The sequence below is a fragment of the Eucalyptus grandis genome, chromosome 10, assembly GCF_016545825.1.
Source record: "Eucalyptus grandis isolate ANBG69807.140 chromosome 10, ASM1654582v1, whole genome shotgun sequence".
Taxonomy (NCBI): Eukaryota; Viridiplantae; Streptophyta; class Magnoliopsida; order Myrtales; family Myrtaceae; genus Eucalyptus; species Eucalyptus grandis.
Genome location: NC_052621.1, coordinates 17,047,244 through 17,074,059, shown reverse-complemented (window position 1 = coordinate 17,074,059; position 26,816 = coordinate 17,047,244). Strand labels below are relative to the sequence as shown.

Here is a 26,816-nt window from a genome sequence, read left to right as displayed (position 1 = left end):
GCATTCCATGGTGCCTTATGGTGTCATAAATAAATGATGAATTACCAAATTCCTTTCACTTAGCATCCTATGTGCTTGCCAAGCAATTTCGCCGTCAGCATCATCTACCCTTACACTCACATTTTGCTTGTGCTCACTTTAGAAAGTGGGACGATGACCTATATACATAGTATAGCGTGAGAATATGCAATCCTCCTATTGCACTTCCCACCACCCTAGTTATGCCTAGGTTCCCGATTTTATTTTTTTCTTTCCTTGTACTTCATTTTTACTAGACCAAATTTATTACAGTCATTAATATAGGCATTTGTCAATCCTGTGGGCCATTTGAGATCCACAATATCAACAGTTGCAGTGAATCCAAGAATAGTCCGTACTCGTGACTCGCAAGACCTTTCAAAACGGGAGCCTACCAACTTGAACTGAAGAAACGGTTTGTGTGGTGCGAACGCTCCGTTGACAAGGCACCACTTGACGAGGAAATTTGAGGATCGCTAGCCCTGAACATACGACAAAATCTTCGGAAAGTTAAGTTCGTCAATCCTACGGGCCATGTGAGATCCATATATCAACGGTTGTATTGAATCCGGTCTTTTTTCAGTTAGGTTTAAACAAGAATATTCCATACTCTTACAAGACCTTTCCAAACGATAGCCTCCCAAATTGAACCCGAAGAAAGGGTTTGTGTGGTCTAAAAACTACGTTAAAGAGGACACCACTCTTTAAGTCGAAATTGAGGATTGCTAGCCCTCAACATATGAGTCATATGACCAAAGTCATTATAAAGCTACATTTGTCAATTTTGTAAGCCACGTGAGATCCAGAATATTAACGGTTGTGAAAATCCAGTTCTTTTTAAGTCGGATCTAATAAAAGATATTCCACATTCATGACTTACAAGACTTTTCAATACGGTAGACTCCCAATTGAACCAAAAGAAACGGTTGGTGTGATGCGGAAGCCACGTTGAAGAGTCACCACCTGAAGTCGAAATTTGAGGATCGCTAGCCCCTCAACACACGACCAAAGTCATTGGAAAGCGGCTTCTTGGATCGCCCATCGAAAGGGCACGGAAAAACAAGGTCCTCGGATCACCCAGAAATAAAGCTCATCGGATCACTCATTCCCTCTCTCTCTCTCTGTCTCAATAATTCTAATTGCTCCACCCACGATCCCATTTTCTCGGTATCTCTATCATATCCTCCTGGACAAACTCGTCGGGACCTTGGTGATCGCACTTGAGATTATTATATTCTTGTTCCACTTTGAGTGGATGTTGGGCAATCATTGATTCGTTTTGGGATGATGCCATAGGGCACAATCTCTTCTCTCACTCCACACATCAGTCGGATGTGAGTTTCGCCGAATCGTGCGCACAATGTTTATTATGTGGAATATGATGAAGACGTCTCTGGTTTCTGGTCAAACTAGCAATACTTAATGCAGATGAACGGCCAACCATGTTGACCGTGGCTTATCCTAAGTCACACGGCAGTGGGGGAGATTTTGTGGACAGACCCAACTAGTATGACTGAGTGCTGCTGAGGAGGCATGAGAAATTCTTGAAATATATAATGCATCTGTCGAATTCTTGAGTTAAATCTTTCTCTGGTTCCATGAAGTCGCGCCGGGGATTGATTGGTTTGGTAGTGCTGCACCTTTGAAAACATTTTCTGGGTTTTGTACTGATGGAGCACCTCTTTTGTGCAGCATGATGTTAGCATTGCGTGATCCAGTTTTGTTTGCTTCATGTGGCCGCAGATTATGAAAACAGTTAACATGCTTGCGAACTGGAAAATACTTGTGTAACAACAGATAAATTGATATGAGAGAGAGTCTGGTCCACAGTTCTAAGAAGGCAAATTTTTGCAACATGTATAACTTGACATTACATCCTTTGAAGTATTACAACTGTTGGACATCTGCACCACCCCTAATTATCTTTGCAGCTCATGTATGTAATTAATCAATGGCAAGTTTGGAATGATACATGAATCTGATTATTTAAAATTCAAGGTATAACTGTTGGCCAACACTTCTCGTTCATTTACAGTAACCGCCGGTGACCGGAACTCTGAAAAACTTGACCCGATGTGTTTCTGAGTTTCGACTATGACGTGCACATCGATGCCATTATTGTGAAGGGCACGTCCTGCCGCATTTGTATTCCGATGTTCAGTGGTTGTGATGAGATCATCTACTTACCAGTGGCTCATCTAACAGTTGCAAGCACTCCTGAGGATTGGCATAGAAGTAATCTTCTTCCTTCGGTCTATCCGGAATCACAACTCGCAACTTTGGGCTGCCCATCCGAAGTGAATGAGTTTCCTTAACGAGATAAGAGAACTCGTCCCAACCCAACGATCCATTCATGTACCGATCAACCAAACCGACCAGAAGCTTTCTGTCTAGCGAAATAGTCTTTTTGAAGCCCAAGAATCTGAAACAGAGTTTTCAAATGAGGTAGAGACTCAAATTTCATGCACCAACCTTAACACTAAAGCAGGTTACAAGAGTACCATAAACATATAAGAGACTACACATTAATTTACCTTCGATGGCCTTCAACAACTTTGGCCATATTCCCATCGTACGTTGGAATAAATATATCACTTGCCAACGAGACTAAATAATCTAGTGCAGCCATTTGCGACGAGTGATTCTGGAAAGACTTCAAATCTACGGTTTTTAGCAAAGTCTCTTTCCTTACCTGAACCAAATCAACAGAGTTATCTAAAAAACAGTCAGACATAATAGGCGGTTAAAGAAGATTCAGAAAATCTGTTTACTTCAACTGACCAAGTTATGAAAAGACGACTTCAGAGTTGCCATCCTTCTCTCTCCACCATATATCTCTCCAGCAGCAATGTATATTTGGACGTTTCGATCAATACCCAATGCATCTAGAACAAGAGCAGTTTCTTCTGGTGTTAAAGGGCAGAAGCCTTCTCTTCTTTTCATCTCTGAGTCTATCACTTTCTCCTTCCACCAGGGATAAGCATATCTATAAAGTGCGAAATGTCAGACGATTTCTAGAGTACTAATAAAGACGTGCCAATTCGAAGATGCAAAGAAGGATTACCTGAGTCGTGTCAACTCCTCTACCTCCTCACTGTTGCAACCATGAGAGCAGCCGGAGAAAGCGAGCATGTCCATTTCGTATCTCAGATGCAGGACCAAGAAGGGACCCTTTTCCCTCAGGATACTGATGGCTTTTCTACCTAATTCCTCTATCTGGGGAGTAAATCTCAGAGAATTAAAGTTTACTCGACACCGCAGCTTCTGAATTTCCAGAGGCAGCCCATTGTTGGCGAGCCGAGTGTCCGTTCGAGTCAAATGTAGAACTTTGTGCTTTCTCACCAGAGGAAGTATCTGTCGTGGATGGTTCAAAAATTGAGATTCATTCCCCGACGGGACTGATCTAAATAGTAGCTTCGTTTGTATGGACTTACTTGATCAAGGTAGTAAGACAGGTCAGACCAACTGATGGGCGGCAACGAGTAAATAATTCCTAGTTCCACTCTTTTCTTGAGCCTCGGGGGTAAGTCTTTCAGTATACGGACTTCATCTCTCAAAGAAGAGATGAAATGATCAACGTCAAATATGTCTTGGAACTCACTGCCTCATCAAAATTCAACAAAACTTTAAGCTTCTCTTATTTGGATGCATCATCCGTACATTGACAAGTCCATGGAGAGATATGGAACTTACCTCGGGTCAGCCCAGAAGGAGGTTTTGTCCAGTTCTGGAACAATTAGAGTGACATTCAAGTATCTGGCGATAGCAACCATGTCGCATATCTGTCAAGCAAATTCAAAAGTAAGAGAGATGGAAATTCACATGAGGAATAGCAGGTGAGGATTAAATGATAACCGAAAGTCGACATGGTTCTTTTATGCAACTAAGTTGAGAAGACTCAAAACAACTCACAGCAGCTCGCATTTGATTGAGCCCTCCATTGCATGAAACCATAAGATAACCATTGTTGATGTAAACCCCTGAAAAGAAATCATGGGGTTAAGCTAAACAGCAACATTGGAAGCGTCAACCTGATTGAGACATGGTTCTAAGAAGCATACATATTATCAAGAAAATTACCAACCTAGAAAAAACTAAATACAAATGTCTGGAGGGTATCAAAAAGCTCATGTAAACAAATTTCTCGAAATTCTACATCCCCAGTGAGCAAATTAATCCAGATGAAGGCTCAAGCACACGCATAAAGAAGCATCAGTTGTTTGGTGACAAAACTTTCATTATTCTGTCTAATCTTTTCTTTTCACGGAAAAGGTGTTCACAAGCCAACTTACTCTTTGGGGGAAGCCGGACTTTGGCCGGTATAGAAGATGATTGAAATGCCAAAGAATGATCTGCAGGATTAAAACAAGAAGGCCAGCCCTTCAACAATCTCGGACCCCAAGTCTCCCCGATCGCCATTAGCTGAACGACGCAAATCCAAATCAACGCTGTTGTGGTCGCTCGCAGAATCCAGAGCTTCATTCCAGATTTTGAAACAACCGAGCTCTTGAATTTCTGAACCTTACCCTCTTTCAAGAGTCCCATCCCCATTTCACACTCGTCTCTATGATCACAATCCTCCACGCACTTCTCTAATCTACACATCTTAGCATCTCTCGCTCATGCCAGGAAATTCATTCACTCGTTGGTCTTGCGATAAAAACCCAGAATCAGTACCAAGTAACCGTCCCTATCCGTAAATTCAACATGACCATGAGCCAATTAGTGCCACTTGATTGAACCGTGAGAGGGTATCGAAATGGTAACACGAAAATTCAGGAATCTAATCTAGTCTGACCCAATCTGAGCTCTCGCAATATTCTAAGAGCCACCATTTATCACCACGAGGCGACCTCATAATCAATAACTCAACCAGCAGAGTAAAGACACCTCGAAACTCTAAAACCTCCTCGATGTACATAAACTTATTCAGCAGTCACAGAAAAACCAATGCACATCTCCATGTCCTCATACCTCAAGTCTCCCAGAAAAAAACAAACGACGTGATCTTCCCAACTTCAGCATTACAATCTCCAGAATTTAACAAAAACCCAGAAAGGACGGGAGCATCAGCTCGTACTTAAACCAAAGAAGAGCGTTACTCCCTCTGTCTAAGTCGCCGCCCGATCCACAAGGCATTTACTGAAGCGAGAAAAAGCCCGGAAAAAGCTAAAACCAACTTCCACCCGCACTCTGCAGAAAATAAAAGAAAAACCCTTTTTGGCTTCTGACGAATTCTTTCCCACCATAAGTTCGAAAGCAAGAATGCCTTCACATGAGCGGATAAAACCACAAAGCTCTTTCCTCTTTCAGCTTTCACAAGAACCCACGCTCCCGAAATGAGCACGGACTAAATTCCCGGCGAGACTTTCCGAGCAGATCCCAGCCAGAACACCCCCAAGAAGAGAGAGACAAAGACAAAGACAAAGACAGAGACAGAGACAGAGACAGAGAGGGGGGTGGCAGTAAATAGCACCGCGAAGGGCAGTGGGAAAAGCCTATGATTAAGGCGCAAGCGTTGATGTGATATCCAAAAAAAAAAAAAAAAAAAAGGAAACACGCATTATATAAAAGAGGCGTGAAAGGTGGGAAGAAAGCCGTACGGGGGCGGATCGCACCGTTTGTTGGTATGCTCTTCTTGTCAACTTAATCATCATAATCATCCACACTGACCCCGCCCGACCTAATTCTTCACAATACGTGTCAACAAATGATGACCATCAAGAGCCCCCGTCAATCAGTCATGCATCCTAAGCAAGAGGGTCAAACGCTCTTGATGACAGACAGCCGGGCGGACACGGGCGGACACGGGCGGACGGAGCATCATCAGTCCTTGCCTTGCCCTGATCTACAATTTCTCAAGATGGGGTTCGCGTCGGATCCTTGCTGTTCTGCCGAATTATAGCTTGACTTGACTCGACTCGGGAGGTGTCCAAAGGGCAGCGCATAGTAGCACCTGGTTTGTTTTTTTCTGCTTCGTAAGAGTCATTGACATCGTTATTCCCTTAGCGTGCAATTTTTTGGCTCATGCGCATCGTTCGGCGCTCGCGATGTTTCATCGATTGGGGATTTGAATTCCTCTTTGCTGAGAAGGGAATGATCCGAATCGACATTGATTCCTTCCTCCGCGATTGACGCGGGTAGCTTGCGGGCGTGACCTCCTGACGAGAGTTGCGTATCCGTCGCTAGTCAAAAGGCCGAGGACTGGAACCGTCATGTTGACAGCCTCGTTGGCGTCCACGAGGGGTTTGAGAGCCGTTGAACCCCCTACGGTCTCCATGCACTTTTTGCGGCAATTGAATCGGTGACTAGTTACAGCACGTCTTCTGTCTCTGTCTCTGTCTCTCTAACATCACGACCCCCTACGGTCTCCACGTACTTTTTGCGGCAATTGAATCGGTGACTAGCTACAGCAAGTCTTCTCTCTCTCTCTCTCTCTAACATCACAAACAACCTTAAATTGATATATGTGCAATAAATTTTCAACTCCAAGCCAACACATCTATAATAAACCACTGGGGGGACCACCCTTCCAACTTAAATCGGTGACTAGAGGGTTCAAATCCCCAACTTCTCAGGGAGATTGGAGTGGCCACCCTTTCAACTTGAATCGGTGACTAGAGGGTTCAAATCCCCAACTTCTTAGGGAGGATTGGGGTGTGGACGATTTCATTTCAGAAGTGGGTTTCGATTTCCACACGCCCTGCAATGAGGCAAGGACAAAAGTCTAAGAGTGAGTATTAGAGTAGAATTAGAGTAGAACCAACCAAAAAAAAAAAAAAAAAAACACATCTATAATAAATTTATTTACTATTAATTTCCATTAAATATTACTATCAAATTATTGAATTAGAATGTATCGGCTTGGGGATTTGCCATATGTTTATCATAAATGTATCAGTTTATGATTTTTGTGATATTAATCAAATTACATCAGTTTTGGTTGTTTTGTAGTCAAAAAATAAGTTTGCGGTAACTTTGTGACACGTGTATCAATTTTAGGTTTTGGATGGATAAAAAATTAGTTTGGAATAAATTTATCACAAATATACCAGTTTGAGATTTTTCATAATATTAACCATTTCTTCTTTAAAAAAAAAACTATTGGCTATCAATTTATTGGTTGGTAGAACTAGACTTATCAAATGAATCGATCGGATCGAGTTTAGGTTAAGTCGAAAATGATCCAAGTCACATTAACCTGTTGTAATCCATTATACAAAATCTATCCATTCATGACCCAACCATACTTAACACATACTCAACCCGACCCATTTTGTTAAAACACTTTATATTTAACTAAGATAAAAGCACGGAATAAGTGAGTGCAAGATTAAGTGAGAGCGTGAGAGACTCATAGAGTTGAGTTGAATCTAAATAAGTTATACCCAATTAAATCAATTTATAACTTATTTACTGAATATAACATATTCATACAACAACCCAATCCATCAAACATAGGTCAAGCAAGTGGTCTATGACCCATTTTAACAGGTTTAGGTAGCGCTTATATGATGCCCTATTAGCACCACGTGTCCATTTCATAGCATAGACGCCATAAGGCAATTGGGGCTACTGACTAGATGACTTAATTTGACAAATTGAAAAAAAAAAAAAAATAGAGGATGCGAGTGTGAATTAAAAAAAAAAATTCATATGGTCAAGTGGCAAAAACTATGAAATTTAGAGAATCAAGATCGTACTTAACCCACGAACAAATTTTAAAGCTTCATCTAGCAATTGTTACTTCTTTTTTTTTTTATGCCGAGGATCCGGCCTAACTCACCGGCCTAGCTCACCTTTGGGAGCATAGCACCAGTTAGTGGAGACTGGCCCAGCAACCCACGGCCAAGGCCCCTCGCTTAAATCATAGAACTACTCTGAGAGTCGTGAACGACTCATGAAGTCAAACCCCTAACCTGATGGCCAAGTCATGGGGTATGTCTCAACTAGCACAGCAATGCGTGGGTGGGTAATTGTTACTTGTTCATACCTACATAGCAATAGAATTAGACCCAATAGTAACAACAAAGTAGATTACAATGATCGAATCATAGAGGTTATCCTTTCTATTTATTTGCAATTTTTTCTTTGAATATCCAACAACCATCCTGTTATGGACTTTTCCTCTCCGAATCCAAATGCTTCGAACGGATCTTTTTTTCCATGTTGGAATCTCACAAAACTAGAATTCTGATTTGATTTGTAAAACCTGCGGATATCATCTCAAACAAGGATTGGGATTGCATGTTATTATTACATGCGAATACTGGATTGTACGTTAATTGGGATTGCACGATGAAATTAAAATCGAATGCTATTTTGATGGGATTGGATTTATGCATGTTTGAACAAATGCTTCTTTTGTTGGGATTAGACCAGTCCCTGTTGGTTGTTTCATGGTAGGACATTGTTCGTATACGCCAAGTTGGCATTAGATTCACGCATGTCTGATTGCACGTTGTTCGAACGGGATTGGATTAATCCCTATTAGTTGTTTTCCGTACATGAATTGGATTCGTCCCTATTAGTTGGATTCATCCCTCTTGGCTCTTGCATGCGTGGCAGCGTAGGGGAGGTGTATTGGCCATTGGTTAGGCTTGGATTTATGTCTTTCTGAGCTTGTACTCGTCCTGAATTGGATTTATCCCTTTGTTTAACTTTCTTAGAAGAAGTTGCATTTTTTTTTTCCTGAAAAGATACTAATCACAGCACGACCAAGCTGACTACATATCGTGAAATCCCATGATATTACGTGATAGAACTTGACAAAGGAAGGCGGTACCAAAAGAGCGATGTTAGAGCGCTAACTCTTCTCCACAAGAAATCGAACCTCTGGACTAGATTTTAATTTGCTTAGAATAGTTGACCTATACCTATATATGATTAATTGACTTTTCCCAATACATAGAATTTTGGGTTCTTAATCGACCTAAAAGAAATAATTGGTAGCGACTCCTAAAATGATTTAAGATTTTAAATCATACTAGCACACCTAGAGCTAGGCAAACTCTAGGCCGTAGATAGTTGGGACAGATTTTCAAACTTTTTATTCTTTCTACTTTGATCCTCGATTTCGAAAATAAAGTACTTAAAAAGATCCAAAACGCAAGTTTCGAGGCATTACAAAGTCAATATTTGAAAATCGACTCCGAATGAACTTTAACAATGGAATCTAGGTTTCACATTGCCATGCCATTATGTCCTACACATAATTTTGCACATGTCATCACATCATCGTGAATGTTCTTATGTGATTTTATCACATTTCTTTACATGTCATCATGCATGTTCGGATGGAGGACGCATTTCATATGATAGTCACATCATATGACAGAAAATATGTGATGAAACAAGTCAACAAAAAATCGGTAACCGCCAATTTAAGAATCACATGCATCATAATACTTATAGGACAATGATAGTATAATCGATCGATCACATTACGTCGGTTCATAACTCACACTATAAAAATTATACCATTCAGAGGTTACGACGTACCTCCGAACCCTCCTTCCCTTGAAGGAATTAAGGTTACTAACCTCGGCAGGAGATGCTGTTTTTGGGCCAAGAGATGGGGATGAGATGTGCAAAGCAAAGGATAAGAGGAGGGGCGCAGGCCTTCCTGAAAGGGCGAGGCACTAGTGGGTCTCACCTAATACAGCCTGTTCTTGTCGAAAGATGCACAGACCGGGATGATCACGTGCGGCATCTGTCGCCGAATCGCAGCAGCAAACAGGGACAAAAGCACGATCACGGATTTTTGTCGCGAGTCGTGACTGTAAAGCGCCAGCTTTCTACTACACCGGCCTTTCTCCTCAGTGATTTTATTAATTTTTTAAAATTGGGCCCATGTAAAAGGAGGCTTTTCACTTATTCTCATTCACTCATTCACTCCGGATGTGATTATTACTATATCAGCTTATCCGGCGATAGCTAAGACCAAAATCCTAACGCGGTGTCTACCTTTACCATTGTAAGATCTCCTAATTCCAATCTCTAATTTTTTCTGCCCGAAGAGGAGGGAATAAGAGGTGACATTGCAAGGTTTCTCACTCTAGGGTGATTCTTCTAACTATTTCTTTTTCATGAGCCTTTTAAGGACTTATTCAGGTCCGACGGTCTCTTTATTGAGAAGTAGAAATTAAAAGGTAAAGATAAAAAAAAAAAAAAAAAGTTATCGATGTCAGTTATGCAATAAAATCCTGTGAAGGAGTTTAATGAAACTCTGTTAAGAAAAAACTCTAATAAAATAAATTGTCCAATTCGTTCTCTATGAAATTTTGATAAAAAGAGAAGGAACATGGAGTCGAAAGAGTGGTTGGGCAAATCCAAAGACAACTCTGTCTTATAATACGTATAATACCATTATATCCAAGATGTAGAAATGGGCATGGGACCGGAAATCACATCACCTATCTCTGCCCTGTGGATGGACGAATCGCCACCCGCCACTGCCTCGCAGGCTCGCACCCCATGTAGGGTGGGGCTGGGATGCAACTAAAGGTCGAAAAACGATTTCAGCCACTAGACTAGAAAGAGAGATCGAGAACGTGAGGATGACAATGGAGTGTTTATTTGAGTATTGTTTTTTTTTTTTTTTTTTTGGTAAGGAATTTATTTGAGTATTGTTAGTTGCTACGATAACAAAGAAGCTCGAAAATTGAATCTGAGAGAGAGAGAGAGGACCACGACAAGATGTGACTTCGACTAACGCTCCGTTCATTTCGCGGAAAATACAGTGTTTCTAAAAATATTTTACGAGAAAGTCATTTCCCAAAAAATGTAGTTAATTTCCGATATTCGGATAAAATTTAAAAATGAAGTGAAAAATATTTTTCACTATTCGGTAAGGAAAATATTTTCCTCCATATACTCTTTTCATTTATTTTCTTTTTAAAAATGGATTATTCATATTTTAAAGTTGATTTTTAATTATTTTTATTTTTTTGAAATCAATTATTCAATTATTTTTTCATTTTTATTCTTATTTTATTTTATTTTTCTTTTCTTTGTTTTTCATTTTCTTCTTTCTTGGCTAGTTGGCGGTTACAACAATGGCCGGCGATCGGCCACACACAAGCCTTGAGCTTGCCGATCTAGCGATGCTCGAATCCAGCGAGGTCGAGACTCACTAGATCGGTGAGCGCGAGCTTTTGCCCAACGAGCGACAAGCCTGAGCTCACTAGAGGTAGGTAGGCGAGCCTCATGCTCACTTAGGCGAGCTCGAGGCTCGCTTGTGGCCAGGCGGCGCTAGCCATCGCTATGGTCGGCAACTAGCTAAGAAAAGAAGAAGCTAGGAAACAAAGAAAGAAAAAAAAAAAAAAATAATTAAAAAAGAAAATTAAAAATAATTCGAATAAAAAAATAAGAAAAAGAATGAGAGGAGGAAGTGAGGATTTATAAAGGTGTGAAATAAGAGAAATTAAGTAAGGAACATATTTTTCACTTTTCAAAAGTGAAAAATATTTTCCCCTAATTTGGAAGGCTTTTTTTTTTCTTTTTATGGAAAATGTTTTTCTCAAGGAATTCATTTTTTATGGAACGAATGCTGGAAAATCTAGAAATTATTTTTCTAGAAATTATTTTTCGCGAAATGAATGGAGCTTAAATGTGCCAAGGAAGTAAAGACGGCCTTGATGATAGCGACGAAGCTCAAAGAGGATGGTGGCGGAGAGGAAAGCTCGATAAGAAAATGGGACGGTATAATTCTTATGTATTTTATATTCTTTCATGGCTTTCTTTTTCGGAGAAATATTAATAAAAATAATCAAGCGGGAAAGGAGAAGGGCAAGATGCTGGGCTCTAAGTAATATCCATCATGTCTAAGATGGGTTGGCTTCGAGTATATGTACATATTACTAATTCTTTCTTATAAGTAGCCTCGTGGCGTGGGGCAAGGTACCAACTCGCCTCGCATAAATCCCCGATTCGCTGACCTGTTTCTCATTTACTTGCATACAATTCCCCCCGAATAGGATAGGGCACTGGACTTCCTGTCCATCGCCAACAAAATCTTCATATACATGGCCAGGTGGTCGACGTGCCCTCATATCAAAAATCATCTTTTTATGTTAAACTGGTAAGGGTTTGCTCCCACGCACCCTTTTGTCGTCCGTGCAATTTTCCCTTAAGGATTTAATTATGCCTAGACCACTTCAAAAGTGATTTTCGAAATAAACAAGTGATAGAAGCTAAAAACGTATAAATTTAATATGTGTTTGGTAACTATTATGTTCTCGAAAAGAATTTTTAATCAGAAATGATTCTATTTTATTTTATTCTCAACAACAATTTCTAAGCATTTGAAAACGTTTAATAACTGCTTGAAATTTCTATTCCAGAAATAAAATTATGTTTGACATAATTCTCAAATTTTTTAATTCAAACCATTTTCTTTTAATTTTTAAAATAATTTTATTACTTTTTTTCTTCTTTTTTTCTTTTCTTTTCTTTCTTCTCTTCTTCAAGTTTTGGCCGGTTGCCAGCCTTGGGACGACTGACGATTGGTCAGACGAGGGTTTGTGACCTCGCTGGAGTGTCACTAGCCCCTAGCAAAACCTGTGACATCCTCAATCCGATCCCGATTTTCAGAATGGGATTACATTGGCATCCAATCTTCAAATGAGATTACAATGTGGGTTGTTAGACCTTAAAAATGCTGAAAATGCCATTTTGAGGTGAAAACTCAATTTTTCATTGACAAGACGCGAAAGTTCGGAAAAGTGGAAATGGGTCAGGAGCGAGGGCCTAAGTGGGCCCAAACCCACGTTGGGCAACCCAATGGGCTGAAGCCCACTATGGACGGCCCAAATGGGCCTAAGCCTATGTGAGCAACCTAAGGGCCTCACGCCCAAAATGAGGGGCCCAAAGGAGCTAGTGGGTCACCCAAGCCATTTTGGTAATTTGAAATCCCTCATTAAGGATCCATGTGTGTGAATAGTGAGTGAACAGTATCCAGGGATAGTGAAATTACCATTTTGCCCTTCTAGCCTAATAAAACAAAGATCCATGTGCATAAAGAAGGTGTTGGACGTTCAAGGGTGAGGAGGAAAGAGAATATGACATCATCCCTACCCTATTTACCTTATTTCTACCTTAGGCATGATGGGTGCGTTAATTGGGACTTGGAGGAGAAGTTTTGCAAGAAGTAATCTTGGCCGTCCATTCTTGTCTTGGGAAATAAGGATGCATCTTGGTAAAGGTGTCAAAATGGGTCTTAGACCCATATATGACCCATTTAATCATAAATTGGTCATATATGGGTCACTTGTTTTTGATAAAAAGTAGTTAAATGGGTTTACTTTGATAGGTGGGTTTGAAGTGGGTCTTAAATGGGTCTTAAATGAGTTTGGTATTAACTTTTAAGTGGGTCTTAAGAGAGACTCTCTCTTCTCTTTTTAACTTTACAAAAATATTTTTTATAAATACTGAAATTATAATTATTTTTTATTATAATTATTTTTTCTTGTTATTTTCTTTTCTTTCTTCCTTTTTTTTTCTTTCTTCTTCCTCCGGTCGTTGGCACGGCAATGGCCGGTGGTGCCAAGCGAGCTCGAGCTCACCGAATCGGCGAGGCGGAGGCCTCACCGACACTGGCGAGGCTCAAACCTTGCCGATCTAGCGAGACTCGAACTCGGCGGCGTCGGGCGGGGCTCGAGCCTCGCCGGATCCGTAGGGTGCGAGCTCGAGCTCGCCTAACGCCGGCGAGCCTCGAGCTCGCCAAATTTGGCGAGGCGAAGGCCTTGCCAACGTCCGGCGAGGCTCGAGCCTTGCTAGATCCGGCAAGGGGTGAGCTCGAGCCCACTCAATGCTGGCGAGCCTCGAGCCTCACCGATCTCAAGCTCATTGGCGTCGGGCGAGGCTCCAGCCTTGCCGATCCGCGAGCCTCGAGCTCACCGGAGTCGGGCGAGCTCGAGGCTCCCCCTAGGGACGGCCGCCGGCCGTCTTCGTGGCCGACGGCTGGCCAAAGAAAGAAAAAAAAAAAAAAGAAAAAAAGAAAATTATATTTTAAAAATAAAAATAAAATTATTTTAAAATTAATTTTTTAAAAGAAAATAATTAATATTTGATTTTTAAAAATAATTATTTTAAAAAATATAAAAATTTTCCATTAAATTTATGTTGTATAAAACTATTTTAACAATACCATATATATAAGAAATAAGCTTAGAAGTTTTTTAGTAATATAATCTTTAAAAAAAATAAGAATAAGTTTTTATAAATTTGGTTAAATATGAAAATATTTTATTGATATGGGTCGGGTCGGGTCGGGTATGGGTCGAAATTTTTTTATTAGGCTTAAATAAGTCATAAATGGGTTAATGGGTCAATTTGGGTCGACCCATTAATGACCTGACCCAAACCCGACCTGACCCACCCGTTTGACACCTTTACATCTTGGCTATCCAATAGCTTGGACATGAGTTCACCTTATTTTCTTTCTCCCCTATCTCATTCAGCCACCCATTTTCTCTCTCATCCTCTCATTTCTTTCTCTCTCTCTCTCTCTCTCCACCCTTTTGGACGAATTTCCCCTCAAACTCTCTCCCTTTTTCCCTTGTTGGCAGAGCCCTCTCATCCTTCCCATCCCTTGTCTCACGCCTATATCCCTCTCTTTTCCTCTTGGTTGGAGCCCTTATGAACCATTGAAAGCCACACGCCCTTGCCGTTGTTTCGACTGAACCGTCGTCCTTACTACCTCACACTACCATCCCTTGGTAGTTTTGGCCTTACAGTGGGCTGCCAAGCGTCAACTAGTCATCACGAAGCCTTGCCGAGCCTCACTGTGAGTCATGCTGTAGCCCACAGCCTTGCCATGATTTGTTTGGAACGTGACCAACCATCGCCGAGCACCATAGTAGTTATGCAGCCCTTGTCTCACCTTCGCCATCACTTGTCGAGCTTAGAATCGGGAGTGAGTGGCTTTATAGCCCTTGAATAGGGTTGTTACATTTTGGAGTTAGTTTAGGGTTAGATTAAGGATTAAATGATGTTTTGTTGATGTGATGAGTGGGTTTTGTATGATCGATTATCATAGGGTTCCGATAGTTTATCTTGATAGCTTATCATGTTTTGGGCAATAGTTTATTTTGTTTTGGGTGATAGCTTATCATGTTGTCGCCAATAACTTGTCTTGTTTTAGGCATCATGTTTTAGTTGATAGCTTATCAAGTTTTCACCAATAGATTATCACAATTTATCGATAAGTAGTTATGCGATAAACTAGTATGATGTGATATGTGATGTGATATGTAAAATGAGTTATTGGATAGTTTATGATGGCATGTGATAAGTGAATTTAATAATTTATGTACAAGTGCAATGACTTATCCTATATCGATGAGGGACCTATATGCCATGAGTTTGTGAATCAAATGGTGCATTTATGTGATATAATATGAGGCACGCATATGACATGATGGCATATGGCAATGATTGTTACATATCGTATGGGTATCACATTGACTAATGAGAAAGATATACAATGAATTGTGTGATGGTATGCTTGTATGATCACCTAAAGACCCTGATGTATTTATGTGGGGTAGTGAACCCGTCCTGATGCATTTATGCAGGACAATGCCTGATTAAGTTCGGATGCTCCCAAGTCAACGAGATGCCGTTCGCAGATGAATTTCAGAACGAAGGTCCTTACAAGAGTAATTTCTTGATGCATTTACGTGGGACGATATTGTGCTCGATGGGGCAAGACGATGCCTAGTTACACTGAATGACTGTGAACCTTCAGGTTGACCTTGGGCTCTAAGTGGTTGTAATAATTTGGGCATAATTGTGTGGAAGTGCATGGGATTTGTATGTGGTCATTACACCTGATTATGGGATAAAAATTATGAGGCATGGTATGAGACAAGCCAAAATAGGTTTTAACTTATAATTGAGACGTGTAAATGCATTGTGTATAAAACTTATTAGAAGTATTCTAATTCTGCTTGATATTGCAAAAAGCTATGGCACGTTGTAAATAAGATTGTATGCAATGCATGTGCTAAGGCAAGGTAATAATGCCTATGGAGTTTGATTTGATAGCTTGGGTTGGTTATTTGGGGTTGAAAGCCATGAAAATGATGTTTGAATACGTCTAGATAATTAAAAGACATTTGCACATGTGACACTACATGTTCTTATTTCTACCACATTAGTTAGTGATTTATTGTGAGAACTGCCTATGTGTTTATGTTATGATGGTGTGAGTTAACCATTCCTGTTTATATTTAAGGCAAAGCAAGATATGTTTTGCTATTGATCTATCATCGATAGATAACTTGCACATTTAGGCCATTTTTGAAGTGAATAACCTTCCTGCGCGAGGTCTAGGAAGTTCACTCATTGAGTTAATCTCACTGTTGTTGTTCAAATATTTTCAGGCCTTGAGAATGTATGAACCATTCTGCTACGTTCGTTTTGGGGTGCCTATGAATCACGACACCAAGGTGACTTTCTATCCAGCTGAGGGCAGGGACACTAGATACAAGAAGCAAGCGACCTCCATTTGGTTGAATGAGGGGCTACTTAACCTAGTGTCCCATAGGTTCGAAGCCTAGTACATTTGGTTTAGAGGGGAGCACTAGGGCCCTCTCTGGTGTTTTGATAAATCATCAGGCGAGGGATTCGAGGGTGCTGTTTGGGCCCCATGGTCATGGATACCCCAGATGATGGGGTTGTTGACCCAGAGATGGACTCGGATCCGAAGTCAGACCCTTAGCTTGAATCGTGGTATCACAACCTAGACATGGACTAGACGTGTAAGGGACATTACCCTTTTGAAGTTCCCCTTGTAGTAATAGAAGTGCTAGGTTAACCCCGAACCCTATTGGACGTATGTATGGCTAAGTTTTTGGAATGTGTATGAAGTTGCGTATAGTGGGTGATACATAAGTTTGTATGGAAGTATGTTGTTATGAATGTAAATACGTGTGTTTTATGCTATCCCGTTATTGAATGGTTGGGTGATTGGTTTCTGCTTCTGCTTGCGCATAATTAAACAAAAACATGAATGGGTTGGTGACGCCTCTTGGGATGTCGCAATTGAATGACCTAAATAAATTACTAGCGTGGGTTGTTGTGAGTCCAGAGCAAGTCGGGGCATGGCAAGGCCGTTTCTTATCGACTGAGCCTCTTCAATAGCCAGGCGAGGCTCAGCCGAGCCTTGGTTGGGCGAGGAGTCTTGCCTAAATCTCACGAGGTCGAGCCTCATCGATGGTTGGGCGAGTTTCGTCAAGCCTTTCTCGGCAAGGTGAGGCTTGCCGTTGGCTAGGAGAGACCTGGGCAAGGTTTGCCGGTGGGCGGGAGAGGCTTGAGCAAGACTCGCTTGGCCATTGATGAGCTCGTTGGATGTTGCCCAACCGATCGTCGGCGGCAATGGACGGCGGTGGTAGCCAATGGCGGTGGAGGTGGAAGAAGAAGAGAGAAAGAGGAAGAACAAGAAGAAGAGAAAAGACAAAAAAACAAATTTGGGTTCACTTGATTTTAGAAATATTCACGGGAACAAAGAAGCAACTTTATTTAACTCATTGATTCTATTCCAAATTTATTCTTGGGAACAATGTTATCGGGAACAAAAAATTTATCAAAAGAATTTTCTTTCCAAATTTATTTACGGGAACAAAATAATAGAAACGATTAATAAATGACAAGTTGCCAAACACGCCCTTAATGAGGGCATGATGGGTTAGACTTTGTCCCCCCAAGTTCAAAAGAAACCCACAATTCAGCTCATATTCTAAGGGCGAGCCTCAACTATGTTCCAAGGTTATTTGTCATTAGACTTATTTTATCCAACAAACTAGTATATTTCCAACGGTCCTTCAAAGCCTCTAGGATAAAAGTTTGGAGATGGAACCTATTTATTTATGGGGCATTTATTTTGTGGAAAATGAATGAATTAGAAACTATTTTTTTTCCAAAAATGATTGATTACATCACTCAAAGAAATGGAAGAATAAAAGATATTTTCATTATCCACAAGAATGTCTAAACATAAATTGTCATTGGCAATTAAAACATTTTTCAATGAATAATTATTTCGAGCATTACAAATAATTATTTTTACATTCATTTTCCACAAAACAAATAAAATTTTACTTAACCATCGGAAGGCCTCCCAAGCTAATTGATAATTTTATTTTACGGAAAATTGATGATTTGAAAATAATTACTTGTATCACATGAAATGAGTAGTTAATGAAAAATATTTTCAGTATCGACAACAATTTATCTCCAAATTTTCGTAGATGATAAAAGCGTTTTTCATATTCTTCATTTCTGTGAGTTGTACAAGCAATGATTTATCATGCGGACAAAGTATAACCCAAGTGTTAAAACTTAGCACGAAGGGACACTTAAGTGCCAAAAGTTAGAAAAGTGACACTTAAGGTCTGTTTGTTTATTTCTGAATCTGTTCTCTAGAACACAAATTTTTGTTCTTTTGTTCTGGATAATAAAAAAAAAAAATGCGTTTGTTTATATTTTTGTTCTCGGAAACAAATTTGGAATAGAAACAAGAAGTAGAAAAACTTGTTTCTTATTCTTGAGAACAATTCCGAGAAACACTTCTTCTTTTTTCTTTCCTTCTTCTTCCTTTAGCCCGTCGCCGGCCTCGGCCATGGTTAGCGACTTCGCCAGAGCGTCACCGGCCCCCAGCAAGAGGCTCAACCTTGCAAGGTTAGGGTGAGGTTGACCTCACGCTACCTAGGCAAGGTCAAGCCTCGCCAGTGGCCTAGCGAGACTCACCTCGGCCTCACCCAAATCTAGCAAGGTAGAGCCTTGTGGTGGCCTGGCAAGGCTCCGGTGAGCTTGCCAGACCTCGCCCAGCTAGTCACCGGTGACCGGCCACAAAGGAGAGAAGGAAAAAAAAAAAAAAAAAGAAAAAAAAAAATGAAAAAAATGAATTTTTTTTTAAAATTAAAAGAAACAAAAAAAAAAATTGTACAAGTTTACCAAACGTGTTTCTATTCTGGAGTAGAAATTTTTTGCGGTTACCAAACACGTTCTTATACTCATAAATTGTTTTCTAGAACAGAAAAAAAAAACTATTTCTGTTTAAAAATTGTTATTGGAACATAAATGTTACCAAAAACACCTTTAAATGTCATTTCCGGCGAACTCCACCGGAAATCCTACGTGGTGATTTTTTTATTATTTTTTTCGTCTATGTGGCTCATTGGAATGCTTACTCAACAAAAAAATGGCAAAAACGACATCATTTTTGAGCGGATTCGAATGTTAATATAAAAATAAGTAATTATTATTTTAATTTATTAAAAAAAAAGTGGGGAGATGAGGTAGCAGCTGAGGGCTAAGCCCGCGCCGCCGCCGCCTCTTGCCGTCGTCGGGAAGGGTTGGCGATGGTGGGGGAGTGTCGACCGAGGTTGCCTGCCCCTAGCCAGGGCTTAGCGACCCAAGCCGACCAGATTTGGGGCGAGGTCACGGCCCTTGTTGCCAGTTGGCCGAGGGCCAACGACCCCGACTGACCCTCCCCCCTCCGTTGTTGCCCCTTCCCGGCGACGGCGGGGAGGCGGTGAGGGCCTGTGAGCCTTTGTTGCCAGTCGGCCGGTGACCCTAGCTGATCTTCCCCCTCCATCGTTGCCCCATCTTGGCGACAATGGGGAGGCGACGAGGGCCCACGAGCCCTTGTCGTTGATTGGCCAGGGGCCGACGACCCCGGCTAACCATCCCTCCTTCGTTGCCGCCCCTTCTCGGTGATAGCGGGGAGGTGGCGAGGGCTCGTGAGCCCTCGACACCGATCGACCGGGGGCTGGCAACTATGAAGCACGGACATGCTCGGGAACCTTCCGTGTCGTGTCGGACACGTGTCGGCGTGTCCGACACGCTCCGACACGCTTGGACACGCGGTCAACACGTGTCGGATTTTCCGACACGTGGTCAACTTTTCTCGACACGCGAATCGGAGCGTGTCCGAGCAAGAGGCTGGGTTTCTGGAGTGGATCTGCAAGCGTGAAGGGAGAGTGAATCGTTGGCGATGGAGGGTGAAGACGAGGTGAGGGAGAGGAAGCAAGGCTGCGGAGGTGAGGCAGCAGCAGTGAGGCCGTGACGGTGAGGCCACGACGGTGAGAGAAGGCTGGAGGAAGAGAGAACCAGGCAACCGAGATGGCCGCGACAGAGGACCGGAGACAAGGCTACGACCGCAAAAGAGAGAGGACCAGAAGCAAGGCAGTGAACAGCTGCAACGAGTTGACCAAGAGAGAGTAGGGATTGAGAGGAAGAGGATCGTGCAAATGGAGGAGGGAGCGGCCGTTTTCCGAGAGTTTTCAAGCTGCTCTCAAAGGGTTTCTAAAAGATAGAATGGGTGCCGTGCAAGGAGGATGAACAGTGAGCACGGAAGGAGGAGGAGGCTACGATTTAGTTTTCCAAGGGGGGTGCCGTAAAGGAGGAGTCAAAGGGGGATGAGGCAGCTAGGTTTGGGTTTCCAAGGAGTGCAGAAAAAATTTAAAACTGAGGTACCGTGCATTTGGGTTTTCAAGGAAGAGCAGGAAAAATAAAAGTAAAATATGATGGTGCCAGAAGAGCCAAAAACAAATTAAAATGGGATGCTCGTCTGGGCGGGATGTCCCTTTTTTCTTTTCTTTTTGGAGGGAGAGGGTGGAGGGTGATTTTAAAAAGAAAAAAAAAAAAAAACGAATAATGTTGAATAATAATAAATTATGATCATCATGAAAAATTATAAATTTATTTAAATAAATTGACTCTACTCTTTATTTTTGAAATAATCATATGTATATATAAAAATATTTATTTAATATTTAACGTGTTGGAATTCTCTACTTTTTTAGAAATGACGTGTCGCGTGTCGTATCATGTCGTGTCGCGTGTCGCGTGTCATGTGTTGGTGCTACATAGGCTGGCAACCCCGGCCAATCCTCCCCCTCCATCTTCGCCCCTTCCCGACAACAGCAGGGAGGTGACGAGGGCTCGTGGGCCCTCACCGCCAATTGGCCGGGGCCGGCAACCCCGACCGACCCTCCCCCTCCTTTGATGCCCCTTCCCAGCGCGCCTCCCTCCTCCCCTCCCCCCCCCCACCCCCAATTTTAAAAATATATATTTGTATTTTAATTTTTAAATGTTTTAAATAAATTTAGTTTTAAACTAAATTTAATAAATTTTATATTAATTTTTTATCATGTTAGAGACTAAACTATGTCGTTTTTGCATTTTTAGCCACATTAGTGTGCAAAACTACGTTGTTTTGCATTTACCTTACCGAAAAATCGCTACGTCAGCATTTTGGCCGGATTAACACTTAAGTGATCGATTTTGCTCTGATTTTGGCTCTTAAGTGTCACTTTCCAAACTTTTGGCATTAAGTGTCCTTTTGTGCCAAGCTTTGGCACTCCGGTGTCCGTACGTCTTTTATCATTCATTCCCTTTTCACAAAATAAACAAAGTCAAAGTTCAAAACACTTTTTCCATATTTGGTAGGCAAGTTTGAATTACAAGAGGATTAGTGGGGGTAAAAGATGCTTTGATACAACAGAAACAAGATTCATGAAGTAAATCTTGGAAGAGCTCGAATCAAGTAGATTTTGCAATTAGGTTTGTAAAGTGAATCTTGTCAGCAAGAGTGTCTTGATTCTCACCTATGGCCAACGAGGGGTGGTTGGCAGCTCTTACTGGCCCTTAGTAGAAAAAAGAGAGAGTAAAGAATAAAAAAGATAAGAAAAATAAAAAAACCAAACAATATTAAATATATTATTAAAAAATATTTATTTCAGTGTTGGTCATATCACATAGAATAGTTGTCGTTCACATCAATGATTTTCGACTAAATTAGCTAAATAAAGTCAATTGGTACAAACATAATAGGTTTTAAGATTGAATTGATTTAATTAAAAGATATATGATTAAATTGATACAAATACAATAAGTTAATATGTTTTTTAATACTTTTCCGAACAAAAATTTAGTGCATCAAATGATAAAAAGGGGTTTTGGGCTCAGAAGCATTGATACTCTTTGGGAGCCTTTGTGTCAATCAATATTTCGACATGTGTCCAACATGTAGTCAATAGGTGTCGGAAAATCCAACACGTCATCAACTCTCTCGACATGCTCTGACATGTGAGTTTGAAATTTTGACACGTGGTTCGACATGCATGGGGTTTAAAAGTTTTTAATAAATGAGGGATTAAAATTTAAATATGAAAAAAATAAAACTAATAAAGAGGAAAAGAAGAAAAAACCTAGTCTTCTCCTCTTCTAATTCTTATTTCCCATGACACTCGATTCCCCCTTGGCAAGCATTGCTTCTCTCATTGGTGTTGCTCAAAATTGAAATAATGAATAAAATTAACTAATGGCAGAATAACGTTTTTAATGTAAATTCATTTTAGACTCTTTTTCATTATCTATTTATTTGTGAATTCGAATCAAATTAATTTAAATGAAATAATCATAAAAATGATAATTTATCATGTATATGTAAAATACACATTTAATAAATAACGCGTTTCAATATGTCGGGACTCTCCATGTTTTTAGAAATGACGTGTCAATATATCGTATTGCTTGTCAATGTCGGTGCTATTTGTTTACGAGAAATCAACTCTTCAAAAGTAATAATTTTACTAAAACTTTTAAAATTGTTATACATCGATTTACTTGTTGTCTTTTATGTCATAAATGTTTGGGGTTTTTTCAAATCGAAAAAGAGTCAATGTGTACAAGTTGCAAGATTTCGATTAAATATAAAATAAAAGCTAAAGGCACGCCTTCAATAGCTTAATTACATATTCACGAAATTTTACATCGATCTAAGTTTACACAAAAATGTTTCATCGGCTTCTTTTGTTTACAAAAGTACCATCAACTTGTTTTAATTTGGGCCAAGTACGTATCTAGTCCTCCAAGTTTTAGTGTCTCTACAATTTGATCTTATTTTATACACTCAAGTCCTTTAACTTTCTAGATTTGTCCAATTTGATCCTCTAAGTTTTATTTTGGGCAATCAAATCCCCTTAACTTTCTTGATATGAGCAATTAAGTGTCTTGTTTACCCATTATAATTAATATTGCCAAATTACGATTTTTTTTCCTTATTTTCAGGTTTTTTTTTTTTTCATATAGCTATGCATCATGTGTCATTTTTATCGCACGAGCAATGCCACGTCACTAATTAGTCTGACGGTTTAGTTAGAATAGCTGACCAACCAGTTTGATTAAAAGATCAAATCGCATAACCTGGAAAGTAAGAAGAGCCGATTGAACAAATTAAAAGTCAGATAACCATATTGCATGAATACCGAAACTTCAAAGGATATAATCTGTACTTTAAACCTGAGATTTTGATCCGATTTGATTTAACGGGGTGACCCGTCCGATTAGAATGCCCGACCCGACCTATGATTGGTGGGCCTGACTTCGAATCCAATTGATTCAGATGGGCCTCGTAGCCCACCGAGTCGGCGCCTTTCTAGGTTTTCCATCTCCTGTTCTGTTCAATCTCCCTCCATCTCCCTCCTCTCTCTTTCTCTCTCTGCGTCGTCTCTGGCCTGTGTCGAATTCCGGTGAGCTATGAGGAAGCTCAAGTTCCACGAGAAGAAGCTGCTGAAGAAGGTCAACTTTCTGGAATGGAAGAGAGAAGGCGGCCACAGGGAAGCTCAGGTTATGCGCCGCTATCACGTCACCGGTCGAGACGATTACAAGAAGTATCTCTCTCTCTCTACCCTCCCTTTTATCTCTGCATGCCCATTCTGCCGTGCTTACGCTGCCTTTCGTTCCCATTTCGCCGCGAAAATGTTGGGTCTCATTCAAATTTTGGTGATGGTTTTGTTTGGGGGGGTGGAAAAGGTACTTGAGCTTGTGCAGAATGGTGCAGAAGCTGGTCAACATACTGAAGCAGATGGACCCGAGAGACCCTATCGTGTTGAGATGACCGATTCGCTTCTTGAGAAGTTGTGAGTTCTGACTCCTCCCTTTTTGGGTTCTCCTTATTTATTTATTTATTTATTTTAATGGGCTAAACTGAAGTGATGGTTCTGTTTTTGGGGAGTTAAATTGGAACTTGTCGTGGGACCTTGTTATTCGCTTCATGTTGTGGGGAAACTACAATTGGAAGGCTGGTTTTTAGATTCTTGTTTTAAAGGTGATCAGGCTGTTGATTGTGTGATTGTTTTACATGAGGGTTTGTTGGAAGTTTTCCTTTTAAGCAGAGTTACTTGCTTTGGGGTATGAGTTGTGGGAAGGGTTAGGGTGGACAAGAAATGGCACTGTTTTGGTTTTGTGACTTTGTTTCGTTGTAATCTTTTGCATGACGTGCCAGAAGATCAGCTTCACATATAGACTGGAGTTTTCCCTGTAAGGATTGACATTGAGTTAGATGTGGCTATAGGTGTTACTTGGTAAGGCTTCCTCTGCGTAGCAATTAAACATCTTTCTTCCGCATTTGATGATTTCCTGCTTTGATTTTCCTAAACTACTTGTGTCCAAGCTAGGACGCTCTGCCCATCCAAATATCCTTTGAAATTCTTGTGAATACCGAGGATGGGAAATACCAAGTACTTGTCAAAACCATCTTAGTTGATGATTGATTGGATGGAGGTCATTATCTGGACATGTGTGGTAGCATCTATAAACCGTTGCTTCAGAATTAGTTGAACTATGGTCATGATCTGGGACTGCTAGATCCAGTCTTCTTGATAAAATATGAATCACGAACAAATTAGATAATTTCAAATCATGAAGGGAGGGCCAACCAAATTCCTAATTTTACTTATAGATGTAATAGCAGTACATCAGAATTTCTTTAGGACTGTTACTTGGTTTGCAACTACATCAGAGAAATCCTGGATTTAGATGTATATTTTGACCAGACTTGATTACTGGAAGCTTCTCCTAGGTTCGTGTTTAGACATTAATATTTGCCAATTTGCAAGTCTTCTAATCTGAGTCCTTCAGGCATGTTATATCCATCAAATGGTAAGGTTTATGGGATTGGTCAGGCAGCTTGACAATGTGGACTGGGTGTTTTCTGCAAACTTTGTGCTTCAGACGGTCTTTATGTAATCAGTAACCTTAAAATGATGGTTAGAAGTACCTCATCAGCCGCTCGGTTTCTCAGCTTATTAAAATGCTAAATAAAGTGTTGCTTTGTCCATAATTGCCCATCTGGTTTCTTTTTTTAACAGCCTCCCTTCCATCCGAAACAGCTTTTATGAGCTCTAAGATTGCTCACCACAAGTCATTTAAATGTGTATATGCTTGGTTTTTCCTCTAATTAGAGCAGTTTAATGCAATACTGGAAGATTTTTGAATTGCTGAAACAATTGCTTTTGCATGACAGGTACAACATGGGAGTAATACCAACACGAAAAAGCTTGGCATTGTGCGATCACTTATCAGTTTCATCCTTTTGTAGGTGAGTGCATTTTTGCAATGTTATGTGAGTTACCAACTGATTACCAATGGGATGGAAAATGGTGATACAATCCAACTCTTCTGTTCCACATTCTTTCTGTGTGGACGCAAAGATTTGCTCCTTTTTGTAATTTATCAATCACTCACCATGTTTGTGCATCTGTTTTGCTCTCAGACGGAGGCTTTCAACAGTGCTCGTGCGTTTGAAATTTGCAGAGCACCTGAAGGAAGCAGTTACATATATTGAGCAAGGTCACATCCGAGTTGGTCCTGAAACGGTTACAGATCCAGCATTCCTCGTGACAAGGAATATGGAAGATTTCGTGACATGGGTAGATACCTCAAAGATAAAGAGAAAGGTCCTCCAGTACAACGAGAAGTTGGACGATTACGATGCAATGAACTGCTAAGCTGTTTGCTGGAGGCTCTGTGTTTACATAGTTAGCCAGCTCACGTCAACGTTCATACCAAATCCATACTTTATAGGTTCATATTCCAAAATTCGGATGGCTTGCTTTGCATTGTTTGGATGTAATGGGAGTTGAGAAACAAAATGGAAAAGGTGTTAGTCATCCAAAGCTCCTGCTAATTTTTGTTACTCATTTCTTGATGGCCAAGTTCACAGTAGGCAAATGAGTTTCTGCTGCATTGAAATTACATGTTTGTGAGTGGATTCATGGTTTGAAAGCCTTTGCTGGAAACGAATGCTTGAAACAATTATTGCAAATCCAAGAAAGCCTAATGTTTTGCATTTTTTCACCTGGGGGACCTTCTAAGTTTTAGCTGTTTTAAAGGAAGTTTTAGGCCCCTTGGATAAGGTCGGCGCTAGAAGTAGTGTTTTCCTCTTTCGCCGAACATAATCAGGCTTAGTCGATGAGCGCTTTCTCAAACTCCGGACTGTTTGAAGTTTATAAGTCGGGTGATATGAAGAACAGAGGAAGGAAACAGAACACATTAGTGGGTTCATGATCATTGGCTTTTTTTTTTTTTTTATCTCTACAGGACCTATGTGGATTGACAAGATCGGGTTTTGTTTTAGCGTGCTGCTGACTATCCAAAAATTGAAATTCTTAATTGTAAATAAATTTAATCAAATGTTAGTACATATAGAAAATTATCTGTAAAAAAAAAATGCTAATCAGAGACGTTTTTGCCTGATAACTTGTTGATCAACTATAAATACTTTTATGAAATTATTAATTTTCTTTGATAGTTTGAAAATTAGAAATTTTTATACTAACTTACTAATTTTTATTTGTTTAACTTACCAACATGCTAAATTTATCAACTCTTCTATATAATTACTAACCTAAAATCCAATGCCTTACGACATTATAGTAAGTTATCAATGATTTGAGGAATTTACGAAGGACAGTTTTAATGGCAAGTTATCTAGCTTTTTAAAA

The 26,816-nt window shown here is 40.3% G+C and overlaps 2 protein-coding genes across 3 annotated transcripts; one reads left to right on the top strand and one right to left on the bottom strand.

The window, feature by feature from the left end:
* Window positions 1-1,847: 1,847 nt before the first annotated feature.
* On the bottom strand, window positions 1,848-5,512 carry LOC104422053 (rhamnogalacturonan I rhamnosyltransferase 1). 2 transcript variants are annotated; one of them, XM_010034271.3, is made up of 8 exons: window positions 4,311-5,512; window positions 3,931-3,998; window positions 3,712-3,800; window positions 3,453-3,570; window positions 3,083-3,372; window positions 2,800-3,004; window positions 2,553-2,710; window positions 1,848-2,440 (listed from the first exon to the last, which is right to left on the bottom strand). In XM_010034271.3, the coding sequence occupies exons 1-8, from the start codon at window positions 4,621-4,623 to the stop codon at window positions 2,194-2,196; spliced, it is 1,488 nt and encodes a 495-aa protein (XP_010032573.2). In that variant the 5' UTR covers window positions 4,624-5,512; the 3' UTR covers window positions 1,848-2,193. The 2 variants fall into 2 exon arrangements, with proteins under 2 accessions (XP_010032573.2, XP_010032572.2); XM_010034270.3 differs by having other exon boundaries at window positions 3,453-3,618; window positions 4,311-4,623.
* A 17,973-nt stretch (window positions 5,513-23,485) lies between these two features.
* On the top strand, window positions 23,486-26,146 carry LOC104422052 (U3 small nucleolar ribonucleoprotein protein IMP3). The gene is given in 5 exon segments (XM_010034269.3): window positions 23,486-23,702; window positions 23,845-23,912; window positions 23,915-23,951; window positions 25,337-25,411; window positions 25,586-26,146. Coding segments are annotated over 5 exon segments (549 nt in total). The 5' UTR covers window positions 23,486-23,568; the 3' UTR covers window positions 25,821-26,146.
* Window positions 26,147-26,816: the final 670 nt, after the last annotated feature.

Bases quoted from the DNA above. Each gene is read 5' to 3' on its own strand.
- LOC104422053 (XM_010034270.3), bottom strand. From the start codon at position 4,623: ATGTGTAGATTAGAGAAGTGCGTGGAGGATTGTGATCATAGAGACGAG. The intron at 3,801-3,930 runs GTGAGTTGTTTT...TTTGCTTGACAG, and splicing joins TCAATCAAATGCGAGCTGCT to ATATGCGACATGGTTGCTAT. The intron at 3,005-3,082 runs GTAATCCTTCTT...CGCACTTTATAG, and splicing joins GAGGAGTTGACACGACTCAG to ATATGCTTATCCCTGGTGGA.